Source organism: Xiphias gladius, chromosome 16 (assembly GCF_016859285.1).
Source record: "Xiphias gladius isolate SHS-SW01 ecotype Sanya breed wild chromosome 16, ASM1685928v1, whole genome shotgun sequence".
Taxonomy (NCBI): Eukaryota; Metazoa; Chordata; class Actinopteri; order Istiophoriformes; family Xiphiidae; genus Xiphias; species Xiphias gladius.
The window spans coordinates 7,791,222-7,803,347 of NC_053415.1; the positions used below are offsets into that span (position 1 = coordinate 7,791,222).

General features: G+C 38.2%; 1 protein-coding gene across 10 annotated transcripts in view; it reads right to left on the minus strand.

Annotated features, from left to right (window-relative positions):
* pard3bb (par-3 family cell polarity regulator beta b) overlaps positions 1 to 12,126 on the minus strand; it is a 219,763-nt gene that overhangs the window by 103,329 nt on the left and 104,308 nt on the right. For all 10 annotated transcript variants that reach the window (XM_040147956.1, XM_040147955.1, XM_040147954.1 and 7 more), the window contains 3 exons: positions 9,114 to 9,305; positions 8,235 to 8,393; positions 3,918 to 4,071 (listed from right to left, as the gene is read on the minus strand). In XM_040147956.1, the coding sequence (XP_040003890.1) occupies positions 3,918 to 4,071; positions 8,235 to 8,393; positions 9,114 to 9,305 (505 nt within the window). The remainder of the gene's footprint in view (positions 1 to 3,917; positions 4,072 to 8,234; positions 8,394 to 9,113; positions 9,306 to 12,126) is intronic.

The window sequence follows — 12,126 nt, forward strand, 5'->3', positions numbered from 1 at the left end:
GAGAAAATTAGAAACAGTAGAAAGCAGAAAGCAGAAACCTAAACATCGGATGACATAAAATAAAAGGGAAGCATAAAGAGGATGGAAACCCCACAGCAAATGCGGCTGCTCTACATCTGCAGAAGTTGCTGCAGATGTAGAGCAATGATATGGATGTGTCTGCTTGATAAATGAGTTTATGACAACTTCGTACACAGACACATAATGCACCTGAGCACAATTTACATACAGTCATCCCTTTTCAGAATGCATAGCAGCCACACAACACATACCGTGATTATTGCACAGTCCTTACTGTGTGTCCTTTATGTGCTTGCCTCCACACGTGTGACTGAGAGTAGAGACGTCTGAAGCTAGATAGGAAAACGGAAGCATTCTGAAGATATCACATCCTCTGATCTCTATCCCTCCCTCTCACTCTCTCTCTACACTAATCACCTGCTTTATTTTTCCTCTGCTCCCATTCTTGCAATCTTCTGATATTTTGGCTGTCATTTATCTCTCCTTTCAGATCTCCCATAAATCATTTTATCTCCCACTCAGTTTTCAGCCTTTTTTTCCTAAACTTCCTCCTTCCTCCTCACTGACAGCACCTTAATCAGCTGAACTGTCAAAAACACATTCTTCTTTCACCTCACACACACACACACACACACACACACACACACACACACACACACACACACACACACACACACACACACAAACAAACACACAAACAAACACACACACACACACACACACACACACACACACACACACACACACACACACACACACACACAAACTGTTTTCACTGACTCCCACTATTTGGAGTGAAAAAGGCATTTGTTTTGTGGATGATAGATCAATAGCAGTTTACTCCAGCAGATATATGAATCCTCTTTTTTTGCTCTCAACTTTTCCTTCCTGCTGTCTGTATTTGTCTACGATGTGTCTCTCTAATCATCTCTTCCTTTCTCTCTTACTTCCCGTCACCTCCCTCCTTTCCCTTTTCTCTCTAAGGGGAAACCAGTGATCAAGAATTTAAGAAATTATAAATTCAATGGCCTGTGACAATACCATAATTTATTTAAAATCAAATCTTAAAATCAGGGTCTTGTATCATTATGCTTAAACTTTCTGATCATAATCAAGATTATCACTCGGAAAATGCTGACATAATTTAATAGGGTTTCACAGGCTGATTAGCAGTAACCATGATGAGTAAATTGATCTTCATGTGTGAAATCAGTGTTCCTTTAGTGAGAATACATAAACTTTTGGGTCACTATTATATCAGGACATGTCAGTTTTCCATCCCAAAACCAATTAAAAATGCTTCAATGAAAAAACTGAGGAAGATTGCATAATCTCTGAAGCTAGACTAGAATTCTATTATTTTATTTTATTTCATTTCATACCTACGAGTAGATTAACTCTTCAGAGCGAGAATACAAAGAGACAAAAGAAATGCCGAAATGCACAAAATTGAAAAAACTGAGAAAGAGGAAGACTCGTGGTAGCAAACATAATGAGATGCAGTGATGGATAAGAGATAAAGAGAAAGATCTATAAATGCAAAAATAACATCTGCATAAATACATATGTAGGGAATAATTCATCTCAATTTATTCTTCTGCAGAAGCACACATCGCTGCAAGAAAAAGATTTCTTCATTTTAATTTGGACTTCAATGCCAAATAAAATGGATTCAGCATGTGAAATTTTTCACTGGAAGAGTAAAATACTGACAACAACGCAAAGAGCCTGAGAAATGTGTTTGCTATATACAAACACACACTTACACACACTAACACACACTAATGTGTATATGTAAGTGAAACCGTAGCTGAGGTGAATTTGGACAGCAAAATGTATTCAAGGTCAACGCTGTTTACCAGATCCAGTGTAAACCCACAAAAAACAACACTGTTTGATACTGGCCAAATATCCCTGAACCAACACACACACATGCTGGTCTTTCTATAGTTATGAGGACATTTATTGACATAATGCGTTCCCTAGCCCCTTACCCTAACCTTCACAAATAAATGCCTAATCTCAACCTTTACACTAACCCTAATCTAAACCGAATTCTAACCTGAACCCTAAAACCAAGTCTTAACCCTCAAACATCCCTTTGAAGTTATGAGGACCGGCCAAAATGTCCACACAACGATGGTTTCAAACCAAAGTTTGTCTACACAACCACAGAAAGAGATGTACACAAACACAGAGAGATCACACACAAGCACATACAGATAGTGTAAGGGTGGGAGCGGATAGAGTTACTGAGAAAGAGCAATATGAAGCACCAAGAACTAAAATAACTATTTATATCAGGATGAACCCAGCAATAACAAACAAACAGAACAACCTTGAGAAACACAAGAGAAAAATAAAGCGAGGAGAGAGAGCTAAGGAGATAAAGGAAAGGGAAAGAAGGGACAGAATAGTATCTAATTAAGGCTGGAGTGTAGATGGCAAAATCTGTTTTGTTTGTTTGTTTGTAGTCTGTTTTATCTTTGAGACGTTGTTCATGATGATTAAACTTGTGCAGTGCTATACTGAACCTACTGCAGATGATATGCCCAACCTTTGATGCTGTTTTGATGGCAAAAAAAAAAAAAAAAAAAAAAACAGAAAAACATTTATAATAAAAATGTGCTTAAAAGTTCCGGTATTTCTGCAGCCCAGACACTGAACTGTTATCCGTGGGACTACGTCCATACTACATTCACTGGGAGTTCTCACAGGCCATCTTGGTTACTGTTTACACCCCACCCCCCTCAGTTAACCTGGCAACCGTGTGTGACATAATCCACTCTGTTTCCGCAAGAGTCCAGAATTCAGACCCCAGTGCTTTCTTCATGATCTCCAGGGATTTCAACTGGACAAGGCTCTCCACTTTCACTCAGTTTGCAGACTACACTACCAGAGGAGACGGGACCCCGGGCCTGCTGAATGCTAATGTTAAAGAGGCCTGGAGAGTCTACCTTGCACATTACTTTTTGTGCATTTGCATTTGTACATTTTTTTCTATTCACTTGTAGTTTTTGCTTATTTACTTATTTACTTCCACTTTCATAACTGCGATCGCGCAATTGTATTGAAGCAATGTCCCTGCGGAGATCAGTAAAGTTTTTCTGATTTTGATTCTGATTCTGAATTAAGTCAGAAGGAACTAGAATACTGTTTAAGAAAGAAAGTAAGTTTTTGAAAATAATTCAGGAAATGATCAAAATAAATGTTTAACAAAGGAAATTTTCTTTGATAGAGAAAATAACACTCAGTGCAGATCAATTATACCATAATTACAAAATAGAAAATGGTCATTTTGTTGTCGTGGTTTGAACTTATAACTGCCCGGCACTACAGTTTATTCAGTGGACTCCTTTGTTTCTTTAAAAAGACTTACTGCTCATTGACAGACTATAAAAATATGTATAGCATCTGTGAACATGGGTAGGATAACCTCACTTGGTTATGTCAACTTTGGTCAGCAGCGTTTTGTTGACACAGGTGCCAATACAATACCCGTTTTGGTACCAATACCGATTTTCTAAAAACCTTAGTTTGAGCAATATAAACATGTTTTTCTACTAGACCCTTTTTTTCATTTCATGAAATACATCAGACTTCACAATCCATGAGTTTTTATTAGCTTCCAGGCAAGAACTTTTCAGCAAAGTTTCATGATTTCTTACTGGAGATCAGGGATATAATGTATGTCAGCAAGCGTAAGACTCTGACCAAGCCTTTGATGCCAGCTTTTGATAACTCACAGTTTTTGGTGCTTAGTGCAATGGAGAAATGGAGGTTCAAAATAAATAAATAAATATAATGAAATTAAATTGAAATTGTGCTGTACGTAAATGTCATGTCTGTTGACCTGCCTGCTGACCAACGACTGATGTGAAAAAAACCTCACTCACCATTGGAGGCATAGAGAGAGTTGGTCACCATGGGAGGGTGAATGGGGCCATTGGCCTGACTGACCAATCCTGTCTGACCGTTGAGTGGGCTCATCAGTCCCGACAGACCAGAGGAGCCATCATATGAGCGATTAGGTGACACACCATGTTGATCCTAAGACAGGGAGGAAACAAATAGTACAATACTCAACAACACTCTCAAAATAAATTTCATACAGACAGATTATGAACAGGTGTTGCTACCTAAATTCTCTACATTTATAAGGGTAACACAATTTGATGCTTACTAATAACTTTTATTAAAATTAGGTCTGGAACAAAACTTAAATAAAAGCATGTGGATGAAATGTTTAACAGTAAGTTAAATTTGATGCTTCTGTTATTTACCTTTCTTAAAACTTTAATGTTTTTTATGTAAGTATCTGGTGTGTGGATTACATTTTAATTGAGATATATGACCAGAGAACCAAGTGAGGGCTTTGGAGTAGACTATTCAAACACAAATAGATGTCAAGAGATTGAATGAGGGAGAGACTCTCAAAAGGATCAAGGTGAAAGAGGGGACCTCATTTCCCATGTGTGTCTGTCTGTCTGAGTGTGTGGCAATGACAGTCATACTGACACCTATCCCCTGGAGGGATGGCTCTCTTAGGGCCCTGTAATAAACAAACAAAGCATCGGTTCCAGTGTTGATATGTCTCTTTTTTGGTGTATTTCTATAGGAATTTAATTTGCATTTATTTGTAATTTGTGAGTGTAGAGAAGTGTTCATTTTCATTAACATTTATGCATATGCATGGCATTTCAATGGCATGCTTCAGTGTACTTGTGTGTTTCTGTATAGAATAAGCCCTCCGCTTACACAACAAAGAAGACATAACAGTAGTGAGTGTGTAATAACTCCTCCTTGTCATCTTCCCCTTGACCCACCAAAACACCCACCCACCCACCACACACACGCACGCACGCACGCACGCACGCACACAAGCACCAGTTCCAGTGTCTTCCCAATTCCAACCCAGGACACATCACTCTTCATTATGTTAAAGGTCCTGTGGGCCCCCTGCCCTCCCTGGCTCTCTCCCAACACACATCCCATTAGCCAGTCTCATAGTGCCATCAGATTACTCTTGAAAAAACACATGGTTCTTCAGACACCTAAAAAAGTTGTTGAGGTATAAAAAAATTGTTAGGAAAATTTCTGAATGAAATAACCTTGAATTTGTTTTTCTCTGTTATGTTGTTTTTCCTAGTGCAGTGTTACTTAGGGTTGGAATCAATCTTTTTTATTTATTTATTTATTTACATTATTATTATTATTTTTTATTTTATTTTATATTATCATACTGTATATATTTTGTGGAATATAGTTTGAATACTTTCAATAGCAGCTTAATTTACTTCTTCCTGTAATACATAAAACCTCCACAAAAGGTTTTGATTGGAGGAAGGATTGCTGTATTTACTGGTGGTAACAGCAAATGCAATTTAATATTACAGGTCACTGAATTCTGGGGGCAGCAAAATAAACTATTGTATGTTTTAATAAAGAAGTCTGGCAACAATTGGTCTTCTTCCATCATTCTGTGAGGAACCGTGATCTTATTTTATGCTGCACACCGCATGAGTCTTTGAACAGCAATGCATAGTGAAAGGAGTTGGTTAGCTGGCTGAGAGATTGGAAATGTGCAGTCTGTCACCTGCAGCTCTTCATCTAACACTGCGGCTGCTTTTTCTTGTTCCATTACCCCCATTTCCTGTGACTACTTCATAATAAAAGTCACCACATGTTTCGCCAGTTAAATGTGTTTCATGTGAAGCTTTAGCAGTAGGAAATTTTCGGTTTGTATCAGCAGCAACTTAATGCAGCATTTTTTCCAGGGATGTTGCCGGTTCAGGCACCCAGTTTGTAGTACTCCAAAATATAAGTATTGCAATACTTTCATCAGTGGGCGATAGGCATAATCACCATTGTGTTACCTCATTTGGCAATAGATAGTGACTTAACAGACATTTATTTAAATGATCTTCAAAATTGCCACATTTGTGTCAAATGGTTGAGGAGAGGCGTAGCGTGCTAGCAAATCCATTTAAAAGTCATACTACAGAGCAGGGTAAACTACTCTTAAGTTCTAGTTAGACGTGCTTTTTCTTCTATCTTGAATACATGATTTTTCTGCCTTTTTTTTTCTAATTATAATGGTCTTCATTTGTCTCAAAATGATTAAAAAATTTTCAGTTTCTTTAAAACCTCCTTTATCAAAATTGGAAATTCAGGTATTATGACACCAATATTGCTGAAGTTCAAGAACAGCATCAGATTATAGCCACGGAACCTGCTAAATAAGAGCCGTAGTTTTTTATCTTGGAGATAGAGGGCATTTGAATAGTTATTGATGGAAAAGAGCAGCTGGATAAAGTGAGAGATCGAGGGAGAGTGGAAGAGAAAGGAGGATGAACACAGTAAGAAGTGAGTAAGAAAAAGAGTAAAGGACATATACAAGAAAAAGCAGAATCAAAGATCAGAGGGGAGAAAAAAAGAAGAGTGGTCCACTTCTGCAATGTTAAAAGCATCAATACTGAAGACCAAAAAAGGCTTTTAAGGTACAGTCTCTTATCTATCTGCCTTTATCTCCTTCTTTTTTTAATCCTCTCTTCTCTATTCTTAAGACAAAGAGGGAAATGTGGATGCAACTCTTTTGATGTTGCTAACAGCTTTGACCATCAAAGAGGATGCCCTGAGCCCTGCAAGCTCCAGTGTGTCACAATATGCAGACATTCACTCAGATGCCAGTTTATTTGTACACTTTCCTAAAATTGATGCAGTTTAAAACAACAGCCTTGCAATAAACCCAATCTTCATGGGGGTTCTAAGTAAGGTGTTGGGTCACTTTATGGTACTTTACAGTAATTTCAGAAGTTGTATTTTATCATGCTGTTGAATTGTTTTAATGTATACTGAACTGTGTTTCTAATACTTGGTTCACCCCATTTATATTGTATCAGTGAGGGTAGACTACTCTAAATACACCTACATCTTAATACCATAAATTTTGTTCTCTGTATGGTTTCTCTCTGTGTTTATCCGTTTAGCTGTTTCTTGTGTGAACATATAATGCAGGGTGAATATGTAGCTCTTTTTCCATTACCAGCAGACAATGCAACAGGCCATTCACACTTGAGCCAACAACCTGGCTGTGTGTGTGCAAGGGTTTGTACAAACATTCAACAGAGCTGTGTTAAAGGCATCAACTGAAAAGCAGCCAAGATGAAAAGAGTATTTTTTACTCACACAGAAAAGAGATAAAGCTGGGTGAAGAACACTCTTTGTCAGTCACACACACACACACACACACACACACACACACACACACACACACACACACACACACACACACACACACACACACACACACACACACACACACACACACACAGAGAGAGAGAGAGAGAGAGAAGCACACACAGACACACACAGAAGCACAGAGAGACACACAAACACACAAAACCTGAATAGCTGAAGTGTAAATGCTCTTGGTGCTGCCGGTAAGCGCAGGGAAGAGAGCAGGGAGACTAGTGTCAAGTATGTGTAGAAAGTGGCAGAGGTAATGGGCCGCAGGAAAAAATGATGCTATATTCACTGAGAGTCAAAAGAGGGGATGGGAGATACAGAGTGAGTATAAGGGAGGCATGCATGTTGGTTATCTTCTTAGTCAAGTGACAGAAGCGTGCATGTGCTCATTTCGCACAGCAGGTGTCCTAAACTAGAGTCTGGCTTTCTATGACAACAAAAGGAGACATTTAAGTGTAAAATGAATAGACTTAATGTAAAGTGTGCTTCACCTTTATCATCAGCATTAAGCTTCACTTTAGGGAGTGTCCCTTTATTCCTATTAAGCCACTGGTCTTTTTCTCAATTACTCAGCTAATTGTTTGGTCTTTAAAATGTCAAAAAATATTGAAAAACACACATCACAAATTCCTAGAGCCCAAGTTGACATCTTCTAATGGTCTTGTGCTGTCCAATCAACAGTACAAAGCCCGATCCAAAATTCAATTCAAATCATACAAGACAAAGAAAACCACAAAATATTAACTTTTAGAAACCTGAGAACTGTTATTATGTTTTCTTAAAATTAATAAATAAATAAAAGAAATATAGAAAAATAGATTTTTCTGTCAATGGACTAATTGATTAATCAACTAATTGTTGCTGCTCTAACAGCCATTCATGATTACAGTAAACATTAACACATAAACCAGACCATTTTTCCAAAGTTAGGCCCAAATGGGAGAGAGTAGAGAGAGTATGTGTACCTTCAAAGCCCTCAGCACAACTAGCTGGATGGTCCCTCTTACGTTTCCCTCCTGTGACATAGAGCGGCGGAGCGTCTCCATGGCCACATGATTGGAGCGTCCCAGCAGCGACTCTCCATTTACAGCTACCAGCTGGTCATTGACACGCAGACGCCCGTCCTGTAAAACACACACCGGTTTAATTAAAACACCGGGTGCACTTTCAGTGTATTGGATTACAGATATACTGTATGTTTGTTTTACAGATATATTTATAAATGACTAGGGTTCATAAAAAAAATAAAAAGACGTAAACTTGTGTGCACACATGCATGTATGTGTCCTCAAATAATTTGTAGCTAGATGTTAAACATTACAAATATCAAACTGCTCCATCCATGTTTCCTTATGCTTTGTGTTTTGATTCTGTGAGTGTGTGTGTGTGTGTGTGCGCGCATCTGCTTTTGCTTGTCTGTCTCGCTGCTGTCTACGACACATCAAGTATGTCCCGATGTGTAAGAGGTTAAAGGTTAACAGAGCAGGAGTACATTGCAGCCGAGAAGCAGAGACAGCTGTAGTGGCTAGCTCTCACTCCGTCTCACACATCCGTCTCATGTACAAAGACCTGGTCTGATAGTAGTTATTATTACCCATAATGCTTAATTTCGGTCCTTTTATTGAAGAGGTGAATTCTCTGTGACTTTTGTGTGACACTCTATTGACTGTTTGGAGTAAACTTTTTTTGGCCCTCTTTTTCACCACTGTGAAGACAGAGGGCTAACTACAGATTCAGAAAAAAGCTTACGTTGGATGGCTTTAAATGAGAACTTCTGTAGCACTTTGCAGAGTCTTTATTTATTCATTTTGCTCATTTGGATATGTATAAGAATATTATGTCACCTTGTATGCAGCCCCTCCATGTATAATGGACTTAATGAAGATTCCCAGATCCTCTCCTGTCTCCCTGGACTTGTTGCCTTTGAGACTGACACCCAGTCCTGCTGAGCCGGTGTCATTTAGAGGTACTTCAAACATGAGCTGCTCCTTCCCATTCTCCAAAACAAAGCCTGTCACACGGGACATCTCCTCCTTCTGGTGGGGAGATAATGAAGATGGAAGGGGAGGAATATCAGCAAGGAGGGGAGAGGGATGACCAGGGTGAGGTAGAGGAGACAGAGGTCAGCTCATTATGCTTGAAAAGTGTCCAAAAGCTAAACTAAAAGCTTTTCCATTTGAGAGAATTCATCACAAGGAGCTTTTCAGCTAAATTTCTGTATGAGTGAAAAAATTGCGGCCAGAGTTTATTTTCGAAGATGAAAAAAAGGATAAAGAAAAAAGCCATTTGGACTGGCTGCTTTTATATACCCATCTTTTTTCCTTTCTCAGCTCTGCAATATCAGTAAAATGACCTGTGCATTTTCAAGGGGTAATTGGAGAATGCAGCAAACGGAGAGCCAGAGGGACAAAAGTACTAAGCAGAGGTAATATAGAGAGGAAAGAAAGACTATAAAGAACCAAAGACTGACTTTATAGATAAAGAATGACTATAATAAATGCAGAAAGATGGTGGAAAACACCAATCAATAAGGAGTTATGGCAGTAATGACTAAGTTTGAGACAGAGTTAGAGGGAAAAATATCAGCAACAAAGAAAGCAAGTGGATCCCGCCAGATGAAATGTGTTTGAAGTTTGTGAAACCTCAGTGGGAGGGGCAGCACTGTTACACTACATACATCATGGATTATACGTGAATGGTAATTATAGGTATTTATCAAACAACATTATTCATTTATAAATACTCGAAATATCAGATAAATGCTTATATGTGAAACCTTAGAATCTCACTGTAACATAACAGTTAAGTCCATATTTCTAAAACATTATCTAGTCTTATTATTAGATAAAGAAACTTATCAATTGATCAGCAGAAACAAAAAAAGGAGCTTTGGATGATAAATTATATTATCTGAAAACACCACTGTTGTTAACAATGATTTATCATATTTCAACCGCAGACACTAGACAGAACTTTAAAATCAGATGATTTGCCAAAATCAATCAATCATTTTCCAAACTGTGTTCATTATTTAAAGAAAGGCGTTGAATTTAGGTATTGGACTAAACTGTATGCTGCATGCACTGTATGCTTGTCCATTTTGATCATTATTAGACGAGGCTGTGTTGGATAGAGAGGTTTTTCCTAATGAATATTCAATACTGGATGGGATACTATATTTGAGGCTAAAAAACGTGATTTTATACAAACAGAGCTAACAGGTATAAGCATTGGCTCCAGAAAAATAAAGGATGAGCTGTGTGTTTGCAGCACGTACGAGTGTCTGTGAATGTATTTGCTGTGTTTAAGTTTCCAAGTCAAAATGTTCTGTGATTGCGTTTTTGTGTCAGTCCTTGCAATCAAATTTCTGTCCATCTATCGATTATGTACAAGAATGTGTGTAGGCTTGTGCGTTTGCCAGAAATCCTTCAATGATTGTATGTACTTGTGGTAGAAAGTCTATGTATGTGTATATGTGGCTGTCTATGTACATGCATAAATTCAGTCTGCCTCTGTGTATATGTGTGTGTGTGTGTGTGTGTGTGTGTGTGTGTGTGTGTGTGTGTGTGTGTGTGTGTGTGTGTGTGTGTGTGTGTGTGTGTTTGCGTGGGTCAGCAGTGTCAGGTTTAGACACTGTTTGTCTGTGGGGATTGTAGGTTTAACAGCATTAAGCCGACACAAAGTCCTCTACTCTGCAGAAAGCTGTTTTCCCTGTTGGAAAAAGTCCCCCAATCAGACTGACTGTCCAGACCTGATAGGAAGCTCCATGACCTTGAAAAGAACTTCAAAACCCCTAGAACAGAAATGTTAGCCACTTTCTGCACATAATTACAGTGAAAATGTATCAGTCTTTGAGATTCTGTTCGAAGTAATATCATAATTTGGCAACTTTTCAGTTTTCCTGCTTCTGCAACATTCTTTATTTATCTAACTTCCCTGCTTTGCTAATTTATGATTCCTTTTTCTTGTACTCAGCATGGGACAGAACCAACGCCAGAATGAATTTAGAGCAGAGGACGGGTGTTGTTCTACTGTAGAAAAATCTGAACCAGCAATTCTCAGCTTGAGGGTCAGGACCACCCACAGGGCTGTGAGATGTTTTATGGAATCTAAGGAAAATATGCAGATGTATGTGAAGTTCTTTTTTTTTTCTTGGTGATTAATTCAATTTCCTTGTAAAACAATGAATAAGCACAGCCTCTGGGCTTCCTCAGATAATTTACCAAACAATCGGCCTGTGAGGAAAGTAAAAAAAACATCACAGTTTGGTGTCAAACCTGGCTGTCCTGTGGGTTTTTACAAGAAAGTGAATATAGAAAGAACCTGCTTCTACCTAGTGTCTAAACTCAGAAAAAACACAAAATTAAAAAAGGCCCCTCTTTTTCATTCACTGGAATTGCTTTAAAACACATACAGACACAGGAGTAGCCAAGGGCAGAAACAATTTGTACTGTAAGTGCACAGTGTAAATTTCACGGAACATTTCTATTATTTCAGCCTCACTGCTATGACAGGTGGTTATATTTGTGTGTAATACTAAAATAATAAACAGTGATGTGCTTTCATGTGTATGTTTGCGTTTGTGGCTATAAAAAGGCATTTGTATGTTTGCGACATAAACTCTAGGAAGGGTTATAGAAAAAACACTTTGCATAGATGAACTTCCTCATGCTGCTTGTTTAACATTTCAATGGGTTGCCACGATGATCGTTCAACGGAAAGACATGCTATTAAAAAGACAGCTCAGTGACTGTCAGTGTGTGTGAATGAGAATGTGGGTTTTTTTTATTTAACTGAACCAATGAACAGTGTATGAGAAAGATTCAGAAAAACATTATGTGAAAATTAGCTAGAACA